The 23,832-nt window shown below is 40.3% G+C and overlaps 1 protein-coding gene, 1 long non-coding RNA gene and 1 pseudogene across 2 annotated transcripts in view; 2 read left to right on the plus strand and 1 right to left on the minus strand.

The window, feature by feature from the left end:
* LOC122453246 overlaps positions 1 to 19,784 on the minus strand; it is a 68,005-nt gene extending 48,221 nt beyond the window's left edge. Inside the window, exon 1 of the long non-coding RNA XR_006272986.1 lies at positions 19,244 to 19,784. This is a non-coding gene — a long non-coding RNA (uncharacterized LOC122453246). The remainder of the gene's footprint in view (positions 1 to 19,243) is intronic.
* On the plus strand, positions 14,116 to 14,213 carry LOC122453441 (annotated as a pseudogene).
* Positions 19,785 to 19,824: 40 nt separating the features above from the next.
* SLC1A1 (solute carrier family 1 member 1) overlaps positions 19,825 to 23,832 on the plus strand; it is a 73,608-nt gene continuing 69,600 nt past the window's right edge. The window contains exon 1 of the mRNA XM_043487161.1: positions 19,825 to 20,392. Within this exon, the coding sequence (XP_043343096.1) occupies positions 20,302 to 20,392 (91 nt within the window). The 5' untranslated portion in view covers positions 19,825 to 20,301. The remainder of the gene's footprint in view (positions 20,393 to 23,832) is intronic.

Here is a 23,832-nt window from a genome sequence, read left to right on the forward strand (position 1 = left end):
CGAGGACAGACAAGGGGCCAATGTACTGGAGTAGAACTGGGAGGAAAGAAGAGTGCTAAGAGACAAGATAGGAAAGGTAACAATAGCCGGATCATATATTAATAGATCCAAGATCACTATGTTTAACTCTGGGTGTTCACTCTGAAATGGAAAGCCACTGGAAAATATTGAGCTGAGAAGTGAAAGGATCTGATTTATGTTTGAGTAGAACCACTCTGGCTGCGGCATGGAGATTAAACTGTAGGGGAGGAAAGTGAAGGCAGGGGGCCTATTTAGGAGGCTATTTCAATAATCTAGATAAGAGAAAATGTGGTAGAGTTGGTGAGAAATGGTCATATGCTGAATATATTTTGAAGGCAGTCAGTCAACATTATATGCTAAAGTATTGGATGTGGAGGTAAAGGTAGAGAGAACCAAAGGTAGCCTAAGACAGAGGGTAGAAGAAGCCTGAAGACTAAGCCCCAGACCTCTTCAACTGTTAGAGATTGAGAGCTTGGAACAAACCTGCAAAGAAGGCTCAGAAGGAATAGCCAGCAAGATAAAAGGAGAAGCAAGAGAAAAGGGTATCCCATAAGCCATCTGGAGAAAATAGAGAAGGAAGAAGTGATCGACCACGCTAAAAGCTGCTGTATGGTGGAGAGAAATGAGGCTTGAGAACTGACCACCTAACAGGACCACACGGAGAAGGCAATGGCACCCCACTCCAGTACTCTTGCCTGGAAAATCCCATGGATGGAGGAACCTGGTGGGCTGCGGTCCATGGGGTCGCAAAGAGTTGGACACAACTGAACGACTTCACTTTCACTTTTCACTTTCATGAATTGGAGAAGGACATGGCAACCCACTCCAGTGTTCTTGCCTGGAGAATCCCAGGGACGGGGGATCCTGGTGGGCTGCCGTCTATGGGATCACACAGAGTCGGACACGACTGAAGCGACTTAGCAGCAACAGCAGCAACAGGACCACAGGGGCTCAAAGGTGACCTTGATAAGAGCTATTTTCAGTGAAATGATGGAGACAAATCCTCTGAAAACTTGTGCCACTGAAGAGGTGCTGAATTTTCAGTTCTTCTTTTTAAAATCCTAAAGATGAACCCCGATTAATATGGTTCAGATCCAGCATTCACCTTTAGACCAATAAACTATGACCAAGAGGAAGGATAACATTATAGGTCAGTGGTAGGTTGATCAATGTTGGGGGTTCTCAGGCTGCCATGTAGGAACATAGACACCTAAGATTTACGTGTAGATTGAGAAAGGAATCAGGAAGGAGGAAGAAGAGGTCACTAAGGATCTCCCCAGTGTTGGGTCTGAAACTTAACCTTTAATTATAAAATGGCATTGACATTCCCACTTTATAGAACTGGTGTCAAAATCAGGTCAAAAAAGACTGTGATGAATGAACTCTGCACACCCCGTAACGTCTATACAGACATGATAGCTTACCACAAGCATAATGGGTTACCATCATGATGTCAAAACAGAAGGGCACACCCCGGTGGCACATCTTCAGGCATCAATCCCTGGCCACACTGTGCCCCGTGAAGAAGCTAGGCATATATACTGTAGACAAATATAGCTGGATGTTCTGGCTAGAAGAAGCACAACTCTTTTCCCCAAGTTTAAACATTGGGAGCTCTTAGAAAAAGGTACTCCTTATAGCTGTCAAAACAAAAAGTTGAAAAAGCCATCCCAAGGGTAGCATAAAGAAAGAAAGAAAGAAAGAAGGAAGACAGTAAAAAAGGAAAAGAAGGCTAAAGAAAAGGAAAAGAAAAAAGAGACATCATTGGCAAGGAGGGAAAGGAAAGAGGCAAATAAAGGAGTTTATTTCACTTATGTACAATATATTATTTATGTATATGTTATATATGTTTATGTTATACATAAATACATGTATATACATGTACATGTGTATATGAACAGATATGTGTACAATATATATTCATAAATGTGTGCTTAGATAGGGGGGCAGATAGAGAGGTATGTAATATGTTCCACATTGGACTTAAGGAAAAAGGTTAAGTTTTACATCCCCCTCCTAAATCATACAACTGAATAGTAAACTGCTTGTTAAACTGCAAAATACTGCATTTACTAGTAATATAAATCAGTAAGAGTGAAAGACAATGAAAGCTAAAAAAAAAAAAAAGAAGAAGAATCCTCTACATGCACTGGGCATTTGTCCTTGTTCTTTCTTTCTACTTCTGAAAAGGCATTTCCAAAATGAAGTCTTTTAAAAATAAAAAAAGGATCTTGAAGAGCACTAGCCCCATGTGAGCCCAATTACTCCCTGGCTGTATGTTACATATTTAAGGGGACTTATTAATTCTTTGATATGAAATGAGCCCTATTTTAAGAAAGGTTTAGGGAAATTTTGTTCCTGTCCTCAGAGAATTAATAATTTTTAAGAACTCCTAAGACCTGTCTGACTTCTTCTCGAGAACTGCAGATATCCTCTCATTTTACCAAATCAGGAATTCTCTGACAAGTTTCAGAACATGAATATGTTACTCTTTTTCTGTGATATTCCCATCTTCTAAAATGAACCACACAAATCAAGATAAAAGACATTGATGTTTTGAAACCTCAGATATAAATTGAGCTAGTATCCAGTTAGACTTTATTCTATCTTGTGTTTCCTTTATAATCATGCTTATTAATATGCCATCCCTGTATACCCCAGAGAGGTAAATTCTCATGATGTTTTTCTTTTTAAAATAAGTCATCTATACTTCTTCCATAGGGGATGTATTTTCTACGTGTGACACCTAAAGAAATAATCACATGAGAGCCTTTAAGACAGAGTAAAATAAATAATTAAATTGTTAAAACGTCCATCCTACCCAAAGCCATCCATAGAGTCAATCAGGGCCTGTCCAGATTTCAATGGCAATTTTCACAGAAATAGAAAAAAAAAAAAATCTTAAAATTTATATGAAACCACAAAAGACTGAATAGTCAAAACAATTCTGAGAAAAAAGAACAAAGCTAGAGGCATCACACATCCTGATTTCAAACTATATTATAAAAATATAGTACTCAAAACATTATAGTATTGGCATAGAACAGACACATCAAACAGAAGTGAGAGGCCAAAACTGAACCCACACACGTACAACCATCTAACATCTGACAGAAGGACCAAGAATACACAATGAGGAAAAGATAGTCTCTTCAATAGACAGAGTTGGGAAAACTGAATAGTCATATGTGAAGAATGAAAGTGAACTCCTATCTCATACCATTCACAAAAATTAACTTTAAACCAATAAAAGACTTGTAAGACCTGAAACCATAAAACTCCTAGAAGAAATCAGGGAAAAAACTCATTGACATTGGTCTTGGCAACAATTTTATGGTGTTTTTATGGATATGACACCAAAGCACAAGTAATGGAGACAAAAATAGACCAGTGGAACTACATCAAACTAAGGGATTCCTTAGTTTGGCTCAGATGGTAAAGAATCTGTTCATAATGCAGGAGACCCAGGTTTGAGTCTTGGATCAGGACGATCCCCTAGAGATGGAAATGGCTACCCACTCCAGTATTCTTGCCTGCAGAATCCCTTGGACAGAGAATCCTGGTGGGCTACAGTCCATGGGGTCACAAACAGCTGGACACAGCGGCGTGACTAACACTTTCACTTTCACACATCAAGAAAAGCAGGGCTTCCCTGGCGGCTCAGTGGTAGAAAGTCCACCTGTCAATTCAGGAAACAAGGGTTCAATCCCTGATCTGGGAAGATCCCCCAATGCTGTGAGGCAGCTAAGCCCATGCACCACCGCCCCTGAGCCCGTGCTTTGGAGCATGGGAGCTGCAACCACTGAAGCCCACATGCCCTAAAGCCCATGCTCCACAAGAGATGCCACCACAACTGAAGAGCAGTCCCCGTTGGTCCAACTAGAGAAAAACCCATGCAGCAACGAAGACCCACTGCAGCCAAAAATACATAAACAAAACAATAAATTTTTTTAAAAAACTAATGAAAAAGCAACCTATAGAATGAGAAAAAATATTCACAAACCACATGTCTGGTAAGGGGTTAATATCCAAATATATAAGGAACTCATAGAATTCAATAACAAAAAGAACAAATAATCCAATTTTAAATGGGCAAATACTCTGAATAAACATTTTTCCAAAGAAGATATTCAGATGACCATTCAGCACCTACATGAAAAAGGTGCTCAACATCACTAGTCATCAGGGAAATACAAGTCAAAACCACAAGGAGATATCACGACAGACCTGTTAGGACATCTATTATCAAAAAGACAAGAGATAACAAATGCTGAGGAGGATATAGAGAAAACGGCACCCTCAGACACAGTTGGTAGGAATGCAAACTGATGCAGCCACTACGGAAAACAGTGTGGAAGTTCCTCAAGAAATTAAAAATAAAACTACCATATGATCCAGCAATCCCACTTTTGGGATGTATCCAAGAGAAATAAAATCACTCTCTAGAAAGGATATGTGTACCCCAGATTCACTGCAGCATTATTTACAATAGCCAAAACGTGAAAACAGCCTAAATGTCCACCAATGGATGAATAAAGAAAATGTGGTGTATATACGTCTATATACAATGGAATATTATTCAGCCACGAGAAAGAAAATCCTGCCACTTGTGAAAACATGGATGAATCTTGAGGGCATTACGCTAAGTGAAATAAGTCAGACAGAGAAGTACAAAAAAATGTGTGATCTCACTTATATATGGAATCTTAAAAAAACTGAACCCATATAAACAGTTGTGGCATGTGGGATCTAGCTCCCTGACGAGGGATCGAACCCAGGCTCCCTGCATTGGGAGTGCAGTCTTAGCCACTGGACCTCCAGGGAACTCCCCAAACTTTCAGTTTTAAGATGAATAAGTTCAGGGGATGTAATGTACAGTATGGTTAACTAGAGCTAACAAAACTTTATTGTATACTTGAAAGCTGCTCAGAGAGTAAGTCTTAAAAGTTCCCACCACATACAGAAAATATTATAACTATGTATTGCAATAGATACCTAAACCAAACTTGTGGTAATCATTTCACAATATATACATATATCAAATCATGACATTGTATAACTTAACACACATTATGTGTCAGTTATATATCAATAAAGCTAGAAAAAAAGGGCAAATTGTTCTCAAACTGTTATTAAAATTAGTAAAAGTAATTTTATCTCCTTTAGTTATGGAGTAGATTCCCCACACTTTGAAATGCCTCTCTATTCTTTCCCCAACTCTCATTCAGATGTTTACAGTGTGGATCATAAGTGTTACGAGTTTGAATTCTTTGCTGCCCCTCCTTCCAGGCCTTTCCCTCTGGAAGGCTGTACATCCCTGACACATTGGCTTCAGGCCTGGTCGTATGACTTGCTTTGGCCACTGAAATATGAGACAGTAACGTGTACCATTTGGGTAAAGCTTTAAGAACCATCACATAGCTGCCATCTTCTCTTCTCCCTGACCACAAGATCAGCACTAGACTGCTCTCTTACTGTGAGTCCTAAAATGAAGACAAATTGGAGCTGAGCTGAAAAGGACCCCTGATGGATATGCAGCATGAACAAGAAATAAATGCTTGTTGTTATAAAGGTCTGAGATTTCAGGGATCGTTTGTTACTGCAGCATTAACTTAACCTAACAGAAAGTGATTTGTAAACTATTTTCTGTATTATGTTTGTAAAATATAAATATTACAATAATTGGCAAAAATTATAATAAGATCTTCAAACTCTCTAGGTCTCTAATTTTCTGGTAGAGTTTTTTAAAAATGAGAATAGCAACAAGAATATGCCAAGTGAGTTGGAAAATTCATGTTACAAAGCAGTAATTTTTATTTTTGTGCATGGACCACACTGTTAATACTACAGATATTTTAGGTCAATAGAAGGACTCCCCACGGCTGCAGTGGTGGTGGGGATGTGTGCTTGGTCATGTCTGACTCTTTGAGACACCATGGACTTCTAGCCTGCCAGGCTCCTCTGTCCATGGAATTTTCCAGGCAAGAATACTAGCCTGGGTTGCCATTTCCTACTCCAGGGGATCTTCCTGCCCTAGGGATCGAACCCGAGTCTCCCATGTCTCCTGCATTACCAGGCGGATTCTTTACCACTGAGCTACATGGGAAGCCCTCACAGCTGAAGAGGTCTCTTGTCATTTTATAAGAGGAACTCTCAGAAAATACATACTAGACCAGACCACTCAAAGTGTGATCTGTGAACTTTCTTTCATCGGTCTTCAATGAGATAAGCCCAGAAATTAAGAGTGTGTTTAGAAGCTCTTAGAACAATTTGACATTATCAGAACATCCAAGCTCAAGGTTGGTCAAGCTGTCTTGTTGAGTGAATAGTGTGTGCATTGTCAGACTAGTGTGGGGAGCCATATGTAGCACAAGCTGCCTACTAAGATTTGTCTTCCACAGATCACACACACACACACACCCTCATCCTTCACCACAGATAGTTTGAAAAGGTCTGACTGAGAACCTGCCTGGAAGTCATCAGAAGAACCATTGTACTCAGTGTGATTAGAAACCTAATAGAGGACCTGAAATACACAGAGACACTATAAGTAAAACTGAATTGTTCTCTTGGGAAAATCCATGTCATATTAACAATCTTCCTGACATTTTCTGTCCCACTTGAGATTTACAATGGCAGACAGTAGAAATAACATTTCTTAATTACCCACTGTGTGTCGAACACTGTACAGTTCTTGGGTTATGAAATACTGTCACAAAATGCAGAATACATTTTCTCCTAGAAACAGTTTTACTAATGGTGGGGAGAATCCTAGCCTATGAAGTTGACTTCACCTGAGAAGCAGCTAAACTGTATAATTTTCCACACTAATCTAATGTGTGAGTCTCTAGAACAGAAATTAAGGTGATAGGATAAGATGGAGGGGAAAGAAATTTTTAAACTATGCTAAACTTTTCTTTGAGATTGTCTCACCTTCTTCTATTTACCTGCTATCTCTCCAGGCCTTCCCTGGTGGGATTCCCTGCTGGCTCAGATGGTAAATAATCCACCTGCAATGCAGGAGACCTGGATTCGATCCCTGGGTTGGAAAGATCCCCTGGAGAAGGAAATGGCAACCCCCTCCAGTATTCTTGCCTGGAAAATCCCATGGACGGAGGAGTCTGGCAGGCTACAGTCCATGGGGTCGCAAAGTCAGACACAACTGAGCAACTTCACTTCTCCATGCCCTTCTCAACCAACCCTCTCTCATCTTACACTCCCCTAGTTTTCCAAATACAGCACTCATCAAAATTATTTCATTCCTTTTCCTTCAATGTAGGTAATTTCAAGTATTAAGGAAATCAGTGAATTGGATTATTTTACAGTAAGGTGTAAATGAGTAATGGTTTCTTAATCCTGCTAGAAGCATCTGTCTTTTTAGAATATGCTTATTTTAATTCTAACCTCAAAGTGGAAGTACAGGAAAATGAAAATGTTTGGGAAAATAGAGGAAACTATTCTAGGTCAAGGAAGCAGGATGACTTTTGTCTGAGTCACTTTCTCCTAATCACTTCCTGCTTTTCACAATTTCCCCCCTTTTTCTATTTCTTACATAGAATTCCTGAGTTTTCTTTTTTTTCCCATAGTGACTCTCAACACTAAAAATGGAGGCAGTCATTGGTAAAAAGGAATCATTTGTACATGAGGTAAGCAGAGACAGTTTGCATGAGTGAGAACTGAGGGAGGAAATCCACAAATAGTAGGAAGAGAAGAATTTGGAACACCATAGATGTTGAAAGCTGAAATCAGAGATCTCAGAGATAATTTAAGCCAGTATATCCCTAAAAGACAGCAAGCCCAGAACTCAGAGTCTTCAATAGGCAATGATCTGTTTGTAGCACTTAATAAAATTGTTTTGTTTTCATTATTTTTTAATTTATACCATAATCTTGGAAAGTGGTATTGATTTTCTTTTTTTGGGGGTATTGATTTTCAATATGCAACATTGATAATTTTCTTTTAAAATACATTCATTTAGGAAAAAGAAAATTAGTTCAAAGAAAATCTTAGGTAAATAATGTAAGTGGTACAGAGAATGTGGATAAGACTTATGAGGTAGTATGCAGAATCTTGGAGCTGGGGAAACAGTGATCTAGTCAGAATGAACTTCACATTTGAATTTAAAACTGGTGAGATATGAATGCATGTTTGGGGGAAGAGGGGCATGGGGGACCTAGAAATGGTATGAAGATAACACACAAATTTGTCTTCTGTAGGTGGTATAGTTAAATTCCTCCAAACAATAGCCCCACATGCAGAAACTATAAAGAAATGTGGTGGCAAGGTAAGAGTTTATAAGCTTTAGTGACACATCACTTAGGAACCTCCTTTATATTTGCACATTCAGCCTACAGCATTACTAGGAACTGGGCATCTTTTCACCTCTTCCTCCTATGAGACAACCCTTAGGGATTTCCCATTACTTATTGATCTTTCAGCACATATTTCTGTTTGTGGCCAGAAAAAGGATAATCCTGTAAGAATAATACAAGAAATTTCTACATGATACTGTACACATTTTTAGTCTAAATAATAATAATAAACAATAATTCAGCCAGATCCAGACTAATTCAGGTGTTGCCAATAACTATGGGTATACAGAATGAATTTACCAAGTCAAGTGAGAACTGTTAACCATTCATGTAAATAGCTATGGCTGAGTTCAACAAAGATTCATTAAAAGCCAAAATATGTTCTAGGAACTGTGCCAGGTGTTGAAGAATCATGATCAAAAAGACTCAGTCTCTGCCTCCAAGGCATCCATAGTTGTACAAATTAAATATGAGCCATGCTATATTCATGAAATTTTTCATAGTTCATAAAACAGTTTCATTTCATATTACTTTACTTAATACTTACAGAAGCACTGTGATGTAAGATATTATTGTTATCCCCACATTATAGACAACGAAACTAAAACTGTCAATTTGATTTACCCAAGGTTATTAATAGCAGTATCAGTAAGCGATAAAGAAGTCTTGAACCCAAGAATCCTGCTTTCAAATCAGCACTTTTCCTATAATACCAGCCACCTGCAATTATTTCTCTCACAATTCTGCTTCTGGTTATAATGAAGTATTAACATGTACTCCTGGTGAGAACAACTTGAAAAGCCAGAAAAAATACAAAATGAAATCTATTTAAAGGCTGTAAGTCTACTGATATCATTAGAAAATTGCCTGAGCAGCCAGAACTTTAGTGTGCAAGATCAGAGACGAGGGAACCCCAAAAATGTGGCCTACCAACCAGAAAAAGAGTGTAGAAAATCAGGGAACCCAAAAGCTGGTTCTCTCGGAGTGGTACTGATAAAATTTGTAAGTTCCTACCCAGACTAATAAAAAAAATATGAAAACACAAATTACCAATGTGAGGAGTACAACAGAGGACATCAAACAGATCTAAAAGACATTAAGGATATGCTACAGACAACTATTAATGTGACAACACAGATGGAATGGAAACATTCATTAAAAGCCACATATCAAAAACTCACCCAAAAAGGGAAAACTTCAATAGCCCAACAGCCATTAGAGAACCTGAATTTGTAGCTAACAATTTATACAAAGAAATTCTAGGTCCAGATGACTTCACAGGTGAATTCCAACTTTTAAGGGAAAATAATAACATCAGTATAAAAATACTTTTTGAGAACATAGAAAAGGAGGAAACACTAAATCATTTTCTAATATAAGGTCAGTATTACCCTGATTCCAAAAATAAAGGCATTAAAATAGAATTACAAAACATTATCCCTCATAACACAGATGTAAAACTTAACAAAATGTTAGCAAGTTTAATCTAACAATATGTATCTATTAAATTAGATAATACATATCCACATATATTGGGAGACTGGGGTTCCATCCCTGGGTTGGGAAGATCCCCTGGAGAAGGAAATGGCAACCCACTCCAGTATCCTTGCCTGGAAAATTCCATGGACGAAGGATCCTGGCAGGCTATAGTCCATGGGATCACAAAGAGTCGGACACAACTGAGCGACTTCACCTTAATCCACATATATTATCACGTCTTTATCCACTCATCTGTCAGTGGACATTTAGCTGGCTTCCATGTCTTGGCTGTTGCAAACAGTGCTGCAATGAACACTGGGTTGCATGTATCTTTTTGAATTATGGTTTTGTTCAGATATATGCCCAGGAGTGGGGCTGCAGGATCATACGGTAGCTCTGTTTCTAGTTTTTTGAGGAGCCTTCATATGGTTCTCCATAGTAGTTGTAGGAAGTTTGTTAAATAAACTACAGGTTTATTCACACAGTATAGTATTCCATAGCAGTTCAAATGAATGAGGAAGATTTCTTTATAATAAGAACTACACAAAGGAGTATTGAACAGAAAAAGGAAGAAGGAAAATCTCTGTATGTAACACTGGGTGAGCACCAGGATAAATGAAAAAAAAAAGAGAGGCCCAGAACAGGGCTTGTAAAATGTCACCTTTGTGTAATAAAGGGAAGGAGAATGTGAATATAAACATTTCTTTCTATTTCCTAAAAAGAAGCAACTAAAGGACAACTATATTAACTATATTCCATATACTGTAGGGGCTATCTGCTAACTGTTACATATGTTGGGAAGAAGGGGAGAAAAGATGAGGGGAGATGAACATGAGAATTCTCTGACTGTGCTGTTTTACAATTTGACTGAACTGTGTGAAAGTTTTACATACTTTAAACAATTATTGAATTTTTAAAAACCAATTTCTAAAATTTGAAAATGGACTTTGGTGGTCCAGTGGTTGGGATAGCAGGTTTCATCTCTGGTTGGGGAGCTAAGATTCTAGATGCTATGCACTGCAGCCAAAAAAGTTTTTTTAATTGAAAACAAATGGAAACCTATGGTTCTAACTGTATATCAAATTGATGGCATAACCACACAGGGAAAATAATTATTTCAAGTGACTTTTTTTAATTCAATTTTTTTTATTCAGGTAAAATTCACATAATATACAATTAACCATTTTAAAGTATATAGTTCAGTGGCATTTAGTGTGTTCACAATGTTGTGCTATTTTATTATTTTTGACTCTGAGGCCATTTTCTTTGGAATTCTACTCATAGATTCTTTTTTTCATTCTAGCTTTATTGAGGTATAATTTATACAAAGTGTAACTTTCAGATGTATAGCATCCTGATTTGATTTACACACATCATGAAATGATGTCTATAGTAACTTCAGTGAACATCCATCATCTCATACAGATACATTAAAGAAATAGAAAAAAATTTTTCCTTATGATGAGAACTCTTAGGATTTACTCTCTTAACTACTTTCATATATAACATACAGTGTTAATTACACTGATCATGTTGTACTTACTTATTTTATAACTGGAAGTTTGACTACCTTCATCCAATCCCTTTTCCTCTACCCCCAGTAATCACAAATCTGATCTCTTTTTGCATGAGTTTGTTTGTTTGTTTTTGACATATGACTGACCCATGGCACTATGTTAATTCCTAGTACCCAACATAGTAATTTGATATTTCTATACATTTCAAAATGATCCCCATGATAAGAATAGCTGTCATCAGTCACCAAAGATATTACATAATTATTAACTATATTCCATATACTGTACATTTCATACCTGTGACTCATTTAGTTTGTAACTTAAAGTTTGTACCTCTTAATCTCTCTCATCTATTTCTCTCAACCCTCCACCCCCAAAGAACCACCTGTTTATTCTCTGTGTCTATGACTCTGTTTTCTGTTTAGTTATGTTTGTTGAGTGACTTTTAAACATGGAAATTTGACCATACATCGCTTGTGGTACATATGAAAAATGTGAAAGTGTTAGTCACTCAGTCATGTCTGACCCTTTGCAACCCCTTGAACTATAATCCACCAGGCTCCTCTGTCCATGGAATTATCCAGGCAACAATACTGGAGTGGGTAACCATACCCTCTCCAAGGGATCCCAATCCAGGGATCTTCCCAACCCAGGGATCAAACCTGGGTCTCCTGCACTGCAGGCAGATTCTTTACTATCTGAACCACCAGGGAAGATTCTGGTGACAAAAGAACCACAAAGAAATCTTAAGCTGCATTCAGTGGTCTTATTATTAGAAGTAATACTGACACTTGACCAAAAAATAAAAAAACAATTTTATATATAGTATGATTAGGAAATAAACACTTCAATTCATGTCTTTAGGAACTATGCTTTTCAAAGTAAAATCAAAGAAGTTTAATCCAAACTATGTAATCTTAAATTTAAATTGATCCACATCCATTAGGATACCTACCATTAAGACAACAATTATTGATGAGAATGTGGAGAAACTGGAACCCTTGTGCTTTGCTTGTTGGAATGTAAAATGGTGCGGTCAGTGTAAAAACAGTATGGCAGTTCCTTAAAATATTAAATATAGAATTACCATATAATCCAGCAATTCTACTTCTGGGTACATAACACAGAAGAATTGAAAACAGGGACTTGAACAGTTATTTATACACCCATTTTCATAGTACTATTATTCACAATTGCCGGAAGTTGGAAACAACCCAAGTGTTCATCAATGAATGAATGAACGGATAAATAATATGTGGCATATACATACAGGGTATATATAATTCTCCCTTAAAAAGTAAGGAATTACATGCCACAACATGGATGACCCTTGAGGACATTATGATAAGCGAAATAAACCAGTCACAAAGGGAAAAGAATTTCACAGATGTAGAAAGCAGAATGGTGGTTTCCAAAAGCTGGAGGAAAAAGGAGTGGGGAGTCAGTGTTTAATGGGTACAGAGTTTCAGTTTAGGAAGATGAGAAAGCCCTGGAGAAGGATGGTGGTGATGTTTGCAGAACAATGTGGATGTACTTAATGTCACAAAGCTATACATTTAAAAATGGTTTATATGGTAAAATTTATTATGAATATTTTACAATAATAAAAAATTATATAGGAAACATCAGTATGAACTCATTATCTATTTGCCTCTTACTATGAAATATGTATTTCTGAGTGCTGTCCACTAAAAAGGGCTAGAAACATCGACAACCTAGTAGCAAGAAGCCCTCCCATCATCAAGATCATTGTTTCTCTGGGAAGACCCAGAGGAATCAGGTGGAGAGGGAGGTGGGAGCGGGGATCGGGATGGGGAATACGTGTAAATCCATGGCTGATTCATATCAATGTATGACAAAACCCCCCCCAAAAAAAAAAAAAAAGATCATTGTTTCTAAGTACTATTCTCCACTAAGAGGAACCCAGACTGTCTGGAGAAATGGCTGTGTCTAGTTCCAAGGCTTCCCTGGTGGCTCAGATGATAAAGAATCTGCCGGCAATTCAGGAGATTGTGTTTGATCCCTGGGTCAGAAAGATCCCCTGGAGAAGGAAATGGCAACTCACTCCAACATTCTTGCCTGGAAAATTCCATGGACCAAGAAGCCTGGCTACAGTCCATGGAATTGCAAAGAGCTGGATGTGACTGAGCGACTTAGAGAGAGTTCCAGGGCAAGAAATGTATGGGATGATGGTCTTGAGACATTTTCCTAAGCCAGAAAATCAGGACACTTTTGAAGATAAATAGTTCTGTCAAAAGGACAGAGGATTCAAAATGAAGGGGCTCCCACTGACCAAAGATGGGAAAAATTGAACAAGGGAAAGAATCATGACTGTAACTGACTGAAACATAAAACCACCCACAACATGTAAATCCATGTGTTCATAATAATACTAACAAAGAATAAGAAAACAGAACCTCATCAATCACCATTGGATGTTGCTAGTATACCAATTATTACCTAGAAAACCAATAAAAAGGGGAAATAAAGCATGAATCCTGCCTTTTCCATACAAGCTATTTCAGGGTAACCAAACAGTTGATGAGGCAGAAATTCTTTCTATGGAAGAATCTCAGCAAATGTGTTCAGAAAGAATGATAGAATGAATTACCATCAGATGCCAAAATCATATTCAAAAGGTTGTTGGTGAATTTATCACAGACGAATCAGGCTGGCAATATCAGAATCCACTTTTCAACCTTAGCGTTGCTAAATATCAAATCTCCAGATCTAATACCAGCTTAAAGGAAACAGTGCGGGTAGAGAAACAAAATAATCGCCACCATGAATAAATACATATACTAAAATTGGAACAATACAGAGAAGATTAGCATGGCCCCTATGCAAGGATGACACACAAATTCGTGAAGTGTCCATATTTTTTAAAAAAGGGAAAAAAGAACAAGCCAAATCCAGAATACAAACAATTTTGTAGGACAAATGACTGCTCGGCAAATGAGATGAGGGGCAATTATAGAATAAAAGAGACTTTGCAAAGTTAACAGCCCAGGGTAATGTGTGGACTCATTCAGATCCTGGTTTCCAGGGCACTGTCCTCTGTGTTGGAACTTACCCTGTGCAACTTCTTGGTTGAAATCTGCAGCTGCGTGGATGTGTTCTGTCTTTCCCTTGGCTTTGTTAGAGCTGGGGGACATCCCTACCTACAGCCTTTGTCTCATGGCAGCTACTGCTAAGTAACAAAATAAGTGAGTCTCTCTGCATCAGGCCAGTTCACATGGGTGCTCTCCTAGACTTTAAGGAGGGTCTTCTCATCCTGCCATGACCATCCCATCAGCCCAGCATCCCTGCTACCAGGAACAGAGTGGCTGAGAAGTGAAATCTCAGAGCCTCTTGCTGCCTGACCACACTGTCCTGCCACACTTGCGTTGATGTAGTTGTACCCCAGGTTGGCCAGGGACAGCTTGGGAAGCAGCCTTCTAATAGGGAGTAGGGGACAGAGCTGCACCCCCTCTTCTGTAACATGTACCCCCTTACTGGATGCAGTATGCCTGGAGAGAGAAAACAGGACCAACATCTCTCTTCCCTTTCCTTCCTGCCATTATTCTCTTGACAAGAAAGTGTTTTTTCTTCTAATTCCCTTTTGTCTCAACTGCCTGCTCCACTGGAGTGATGGCCATGATAGATAGAAGGTTCCATTCCTACACTACAGGGCAATTCTGTGAGCTGGGATTTTTGATATTTGAGTGAAGAGATGAAGGAATATGGGGACATTCTTTCTCACAATAATAATCTTTCTTGCTACCTAATCCCACATATCACACAGAAGTCTAATATTAGTACGTTTTTTTCTTTAAATTCCTCTGTAACAAATCCTAATCTCCCAAGCATATGAACACCTTGGCTTAGCAGGGCAAAGAACATGTGCTCAGAAATGCAAAGGAAAAGAGCACATTAATAACTTCCATATCACTACTCTCATACACACACATGCACACACATACAGACTAAGTTGGAATTATACATATTTTAAGTTTTATATTTTTAGATAAAAAATAATAAATGACTGCATTCTTATTATAAAAAACAACCCCTACTGACGATAACTTACTTTTGCCATCTCAAAACATAGCTGTATTAGGTATTTACCATTTTCCCATGTAAGTTAATATTCTGCTAAAATATGCTTTTCAGTCTCTGCATGGTATTTCAGTGTATTTTTACACACTTTCTCAAACTTTAGCCAATTCACTTTACTAGACAGTTAAGTTTTTTCCAATTGGGTTGGGATGAACAGCCCTTTAGTATTTTGTTGGTATAAGTCTGTAGAAGTAGAATGGTTGAGTTAAAAAATACAAACGCTTTTGATGGAAAGGTTACACATTGCCTAACTATCCTTAGAAAATCATAGCATTTTTTAGGTCTACTGGTACTGTGTGACACTTCCCATTTTCCATTTTCCCATTTTCCTCTCTAAGTTTATAATTTAAAATGTCCAAATTATAAATTCATAATTGTGAATTTTAAAATTTTATGTTAAAATATATTTGCTCAGCTAGTAAATATTGGTTCAAATATTCATTTCTTTCAGTACTAGTGAGACTGAATACTTCTCATATGTTTCAAATATATATTAACCATTTATATTTATCACTGTAAATGATATCTTCCGATGAGGAAACCGAGATTCAGAGAGATTAAGTGACTTGTTCAAGGACACACAGCTTCTATGAAGCAGATAATTTTTTTTTTTTTTCATATTCTAAAATGGAATAGAATTGCTCTTCAATTGCTCTTCAAACTGAACTTTGGGGCAAAGTTCTGTTGGATTCAAGAGTTCGAGAATATCTAACTAACATACAAGTCTATTCAGGCCAAATAATCTTTATAAAATATCGCTTGGAGTATTACTGTGGAGATTTAATGAATTATAGTTCTTTTACTCCTTAATTTTTAATCCCAAGAGAAATCCAAATCAAAATTGGAAGACAAAAAAGAGATTGCTAAAAAAAAGGTATTGGAATATGCTGACAGCATCCTTCTCACTATTTATCAGTCATGAATCACTGCTGCAGACGCTAAAGGAGACTCGGGTACTCATGACCTCCTTCTCCCCATTATCACAGCATGAGGACAAAGCATCCAGCTGCGTATGTTTTATGGTGGTAGAACGCAACCACCGTACTATTTTAAGAGATGTCCAGAAGCTGATGACTTACTTTTTGTTTCTGAACGCCCCTTTTCATTTCTATCCCAAGTAATACATAAGGCCAGGCTGTCACCCAGGCTGTCACCCACTGGCTTAACCTTGTGTGGCAGTATCAAAGTCTCCTTTCTTTAATAACTAACAAGAGAGTCCATGAGTTAACGATTTAAGAGAGAGAGAGAAACAATAACAATAAAGGAAATGTCAGAGTTACTTAAATGGTAAAAAGGGAGAGAGGATGAAGAAGGGGGAGGAGGAGGGAGAAAGGGAGGAAGGAAAGGGGCAAACACATACACTGGCAAAATGCAATGTAGTGAGAACTGGCCAAAGGTATATTTCAGCAGGATGAAAGAATTTGAGAGGCCAGGGAAAAGGGAAAGGGGAGATCTACTGGAGGGGTAAAATCTTAACACTTCTTTCCACTTGGCTTTAAGATCTTATCCCAGAAGAGTGGAGATTTTGTTTCAGGAGCTGAGTAGTTAAGATCCCCTCAAGTAGTTTACAAGAGAAATGCTTCTCCACTCCTGTCCAATTTGCAATTATTTGTGTCCATGACTAGCCCAGGCTATGAAAGTTAAAAAGAACAGAACTTGAGCACCAAGGGATCTCCAATCTCCTCCCTCTCCAAAGTGATGCTTCCTATACCATTTCTTGTCTTAGGCAGAGAAATCAGGTAGAATTATTGAGTGCTTGTAGCAGCAATGGAGAGGTGATTCAAGAGTTCAACCACTGCCCGGTAAAACGCATGCAATCTCCACTTGAGTGCAGCACTGTAGGACACCAAAGCATTTCCTGGATGTGGATGGAGGGATTCTTGAAGATCATGCATAGGGTAAAATTCACGTAACTCAAGAGTAATTTTCCCGTAACAATTCTGTATTTGTTTCTCACAGAAGAGGTTGGTGGTTTAATGCAGAGTTTGTGCACTTAGCTGAGCAAGACCACTGAGTTCAACCCTTGATTCTTCTCTGACTAGTGGAGGGAACTTAAGCAAGTTACTTAACCTTCTTTTACCTCAAATTCCTCAGCTTTAAAATGAAAATAATGATAATATACAAGATCTCATTTGATTTTTCCAGCAGCCCCATGGGATATAACGGTCCCTACTTCACTGAACTGTCAGGAGGACCAAAGTAGTCAGTATGTATAAAGTGGTTAGGAGGGTGTCTGGCAAATGTTAAGTGCACTATGATTGTTTGCTTATTATCTTTTATTACCAGCTAAAGTGGAACTGCCATTTAGTAAAGCATAAACACAGTTTATAATTCATCTCGCCTACATGCTTCGAACTTCTGAGATTCTTGACTTTTAATGCAGGAGATGGTAATTATTGCAAAATGAATGTATATGTTTGGACTCTATTCTCCTCTTTATATTACCCTATTTTTAGACTGCATAGTTCAAAGAAGCATAAAATGAGTATGTACCATGTGAGCTTTAGGTGTGAAAGTACAATAGATTTAGGGTCCCTGACAGTAACTTAAAGGAAATTACTATTGATCAATATACAAGGGTTCTTATGTGTGTGAAATGGCTCAAAGTATCTTCAGGACAGGCAGGGAACAAAGGAGGAAGTAAGAAAATGCATGCCTAGGTTGGCTCCAGGTAAAACTCATGATGACATTTGTTGTGTGCCAGGCACTGTTCTAAGTCTTTTACATATATTCTTGTATTCAATTCTTACAATACCCTCATGAAATAAATACTGCGAATGCCTCTATTTACACATGCAGAAACCAAGACAAAAAATTTAAGTATTAATAACTTGCCCAAGGACACCCAACTGGTAAATGGTGGTGCTGGGATTTAAACCTAAATATATCCTTACTTCCAAAACCCAGGTGTAACTGTCTTACTACACCTCAAAAAACTGCAGTGTACAAAGTTTGTCTTAGATTCAACTTTTTTCTCTCTTTAGGACCTGTTTATTCCTTAAATACGGCCCTATCTACAACTGTAATGGTCATGGATGTGCTTATGGTAAACACTTTGGAAAATACCGAAGGATAGAAAGCAAAAATATTCAGGCATCATATTATCACCCAAAGATGAGCACTGTTAAAATTTTGTGTTTCCTTCTAGACTTTTTTCTAAGTACATGGCTTTGTTTTATGTTTGTTTTACATAGTTGTGATCACACTATATATATAACTTTAATCTTCTTGTTTTCCCTATTATGACATGTGCCATCCTATTATCTTAGAAATTTCATAAACTTCCTTTATAGAGACTGCATAATGTACAGCTGCATGGCAGTTCCATAAAATATTTACCATTCCTTTCATGCTGGACATCTGAGTATTTCCAGCCTTTTTACTGTAGGATGGAATCTTCGTCCCCTCTTTCTTGATAGTTTCCCTTCTGACATTTCTTCAGATCTTCCCCAGGCACACAACGACTTTGGTATCCCTCTATCTCTCCTTTCTCAAAATTTATTTTCTGGAAATGAGCTGATAAGCTCATTCATACTAAAGTGTACATGGTTCATAAAACTTACTTTCTCTTCCAGGACGCTTCTGTCCATTTACCCAAAGGAATGGCGCTCTAATTGTGAGGCGTTAGTTATCAAAAAATTGTTAGTTGGGGAGATCCCCTAATAGGAGGAGACTACAACAGCAAAAAGGTGCAGGGCTGCGGTTGCGGAGGTGGTGGTGTGGTTAAGGGGGGAAAAACGTTTTGTATAAGCTAGGGTGAAAAAAACTGAGTAAAAGAGCGGAAGAGAATTGGAAAATGCACTCAGCAGCACTTACCTAGTTTCTCCAACTCTCCAGCTTTTGCCTTTCCAAAACATTTGGCCTGAGGGCTGGGCCCGCCCACCTTTTACTCAGCTCCGCTCGGTTGGGTTCTCAGTCTTAATTACTTTGCCAAGTCTCACAGCTCCGGAGCCTTGGGCGGCCACAGAGCCAGCCGCCAGGAGCGGAAGCGAAGTTCTAAGAGGGTCCATTCCAAGCCCTGGGTCCACAGACAGTCCTGCAGGAGCTTCACCTCCCTGGACCCAAACAGGAGAGTTAATAATACCTCTGAGGGCGATGGGTTAGAAACCTCGTGTGAAAAGTTCACAAAGTCCCGTTCTGCCCCTAGCACTCTTTCTTTCCCTCCTCCTAGAGGCTTCAGGCTTTCTAGGCTGTTGGCAAGTCCGAGGAGCAAAGGGAACCCAAGACAGAACTCAGTCCCCCCCAACTCTCCCCACTCGGGTGCTGCACTGAAAGAGGAGGCGTGGGGGTGTGCAGGCTGACGTTCAAGCCAAAGGGGCCACTGACTCCGCCCCTCCGCCCCGCAAGGATTAGGGAGCCGAGGAAACCGTAAATCCGAAAACCTGGCCTGACCAATTAAAACAACAAAAAAGCGAAAGGTTCCAGCCTAAAACTGGGGCGGAGCACACTGCTCCCCTGAGGGCCGACCCGGCTGCTCCAGCTACCGCGCGAACGCCCTCCCAGGCTTGCTCCGCCGGGACCCCGGGCGCACCACGCACGCACCCGCCTCCCTGGGCCGGCCGCTCCTCCCTCTTTCCTTGCTGGTTGGCCCGGGCGCCGCAAGCGCGGCGGCGGCAGGAGGAGCCGGGCGCGCCCGCCACGCACAGTACGGGCGGCAGGCGCGGCGCACGAGCTCAGGTGGCGGCTGCGGCGGTGCTGACAGCAGCGGCTGCAGCAGCTAGCGCACACCCTCTCCCCGTCGCGCCCGCAACCCTCCTCCACTGCGCCGCGGAGCTACCGGCCGTCCCAGGGTTTCCCCGGTCCCCGCGCGCACGGGCGAGCCCCACGCACAATAGCGGCCGCCTCTATTGTGGTTCCCAGCCCCGGCGCCAGCTATGGGGAAGCCGGCGAGGAAGGGATGCGACTGGAAGCGCTTCCTGAGGAATAACTGGCTGCTGCTCTCCACCGTGGTCGCGGTGGTGCTAGGTGAGATGCGTGGCGGGTGGGCGAAGCGCGCCCTCACGCGCTCCCAGCACCCAGGCCGCGTGCGGGGCGGGCGCGTGTGAGGATGGGCATGGCGCTGGCGCACGCGGTGCTCGGTTCCTCGGCGCCCCCTCGGCTTCCGACACCGCGCGGGGGCTTACCCTCGAGGGTGCTGATTTCTCTGTGCGAAGAACAAAGCTCCTCCGGGACACCCGTTTGCGTGCTCCGCGAGCTTCGGGTTCCTGCTTTACCCAAAATGATCATAGGGGCTTGGAAGGGGGAAAGGGAAACGTGTAGGTCTCGGTTCTTACCGTTTGAAAGCAAATGTGGTTTAATTGTTTAAATGCTATCTGCTCCCCTCCCTTTTTTCTTTTTTCCCCCCCGGAACCATGCGTTGTCCGGACAGAGCGAGTGTGGATGATGGTTTGCGGTTGAACTGAAACAGGCACCTGATCCTCAGGAATGGTCCGGTCCCCGGCGGGAGGGAGAGTGTGGATGTTACAGTCGGTCACTCTTCCTAGTCAGTGCCTGGAAAGGTGCCTGCCCACGCGGCGAGCCGCTGCCCGCACCCAGGCACGGAAAACCTACCAGATTTGTGCTTGAATTCAGGGTGTTCAGTGATGGTCCGCAGGAAGTCTAGGGGAAGGGAGACCTATCAGATTTCTCCCTTTCCACCCTGCAAATCTACCGAGGTCGCCTCCTTGAGCTCCCCTGCCAGCCACATTTCTTTTCTATTGAAAATAATATTTAAGTCATATTTGCTTGTTTTTAAACAAGGTTTATTTAAGTGATTTATTCCTGACACATCACTGGATCAGGTGCATGTCTGAGCCATTGCCCAGAGGTATTTAGACTCTGAATTTCTGCCAGGTTGTCGTTTACAACTTGGGCCTTGGGATGCTCCTCTTTGGTGTTGGAGCCAAGACTGTCTCCTCCAAGACCTGACCCAGGTGGGGACACCCAGCAGGTGAGGCTCCTTTGAAGTCTCACCTTCCATTTGGAAACTGGAGCTGGGAGGTGGGGTAGCCTGTGCCTCTCCCAACCCCAAGCATGTTTCTCTCCAGCTGTTGCTTCTCAATCTCAGAATATTTGGTGTCACCTGCTTTCTCTCTTGGTGCCCCACCCTCAAAAAAAGTCTGTGGAAGTTAATGGTATCCTCAGGGTCGGATTTGCTCCTCTAGATCCTTGTGCAAAGTCGGGTTTCTAGTAAATAAATAACATCCTGGAATTACTTTAGCAGAGGCTATCTGTGGGAGGAAAAGCAAGAAGCAGAGGAGCAAGTCTTGACTACTTAGCTCTATTTCCCCCAAGAAGAGTCACGTGGCTCTAAGGAAAGGGCTGTCCTGCCTCATCACATTTTAAATAACAGATTCCTCAAAAAGAGTGACGTGATTTTCCTGCAGTCAAGTAGATGAGATGGTCTTGTTTTCCTAGTGACAAAAGTCCAGAATTAATTGTGAAATCCCTTCTTCAGGATGGTTTTGGGTAGACTGGCATTTGCCTCCCGATTCCTTGTGGACGCGAAATGATCCTGCCTTTTCAGCTGTGGGGGTTTTCAGAGATACCCACCTGTTGACCACGTGTGGCATGCTGGTGTTGAGTTTACTGATTCACCGAAGGCTGGTTTGGCAAAGATTTTGAAAATTGTTCCGTGGCCTTCAGAACCTGTCACGTATATACATCTTCCGGGTCAAGGGGGATAACATGTCTGTTTTGCAGATGTGGCCTTTGGTGTCAGATGGGCAATTTTTTCCAGTTTTAATGTGGGTAAGCCCCAGGAGCGTGATTCAGATACTTTGCTCCAGAAAGGAAAACACAGTATTAAACCTGTAAGTACTCAACTGAAGTCTTTCAGCACATTTGCTCCTCAAGGAGTAACATCAGGCGGTCCTGAGCATTTCAGCTCTTGGTCTGAGAAGTGTCAGGCCTACACCACCCTCAGTGCACCCATCACAAGGCTCCTCCCAGGATCCTTCTCTCTTCTTCATTCTTTGGGCTTGAGTACAAAAGTCACACCTCTGTCTCTGTCACCTGTGCTGACTCATTCTGGGTTAAACCCAGAAGTGAAATTGCAACCAGCTTGTAACAGAGATGCTAAGTCCATCCATAAGCCCTTTTGACCATGATAGTAAGTTTATTTTTGTAACAGTCTTAATTGATACAGAGATGGCAAACACTCTCATGTAGCCTCCTTTCTGAACCTTTCAATGTGTGGGCCTTAAGAAAGAAAAAAGTTTAATTTATTACCCTGACAGACTATCATCATCTGATTAAAACTGAAGTGTTTTGTCCCTGCTATGTATAATTCTTCAACCCTGACACTTTAAAATATTTTGATTTTTGAAATGAAGGGCAAAACTTTTTAGCAGCCAGCTGAAAGCCTCTGATTTTTCAAGACAGTATGTGAGGGGAGATGAAATTAAAGGTCATTTTATTAGGTGTAAATGTTCATTTCTTTTGTGGACAAAGAGATACTAAAGCTAACTATTTCCTTATATTGTTGCTCATGAAATAAAGAGACTGAATAGTTAAGTGACTTTCTTTGTTAAAGTGACTATCTTTCACTCTCTGTTAAACCCTACAAGGTCCTGGAGATAACATCTTAGATTTTCAGATGAGAGGCCTTTAGTAAAATCTGATTGTGTATGTGTGTGTGTCAATCACTCAGTCGTGTCTAACCCTGAGACCCCATGGATTCCTCTGTCCCTGGAATTCTCCAGGCAAGTACTGGAATGGATTGCCATTCCCTTCTCCAGGATCTTCCCAACCGAGGAATTGAACTTGGGTCTTCCGTATTGCAGAAAGATTCTTTATGGTCTGAGCCACCAGGGATTAGGCACAATTTTCACTGTATTCATTACGATTCTTGCAGGCCTTTCCCTTGCTCCCGTAGTGTAGTAGTATGAGAACGGGGACTGGAGTCAAGAGTCTTAGATTTGAATTCTGATCCAGTCATGCTCTGTGACTTAGACAAAATCTCTCATTCTCTGGAATCCTCAATTTCCTCATCTGGAAAATAGGGATATAGATCATTCCCTCCTATGCCATTAGAGTTGATTAAGATAATGTGAAAATACCTAGTTGTATGACTGGCATGTAACAGGCACTCAGTAAATATCATTTTAAGGTGATTTGAACACCTTGATTCTGAGGAAATTAATATTTTCTTATGAAATAAGGTCTCTCATGGTCTTTCTCTGTCCTGCGTGGTGTCCAGCGTAGAATTCTGAGGGTGATTCAAGTATTTTGATGACATGTTCTGTCAAGGTGAACACCAGCCTCCAGAGCACTCACTATTCATTGTTTTAAAAGGATATGGAAAGGATTAATCATTTTGTTTTGTACCCCATAGCATGCTTCTCGTTTCATTTAACAGGCAGAAATTCTGAGGGAAGAATTTTTGTGCTTTCAGTGGGAATTCTGTTCAAGCAGAATCAGTGTGC

Source organism: Cervus canadensis, chromosome 14 (assembly GCF_019320065.1).
Source record: "Cervus canadensis isolate Bull #8, Minnesota chromosome 14, ASM1932006v1, whole genome shotgun sequence".
Lineage (NCBI taxonomy): Eukaryota > Metazoa > Chordata > Mammalia > Artiodactyla > Cervidae > Cervus > Cervus canadensis.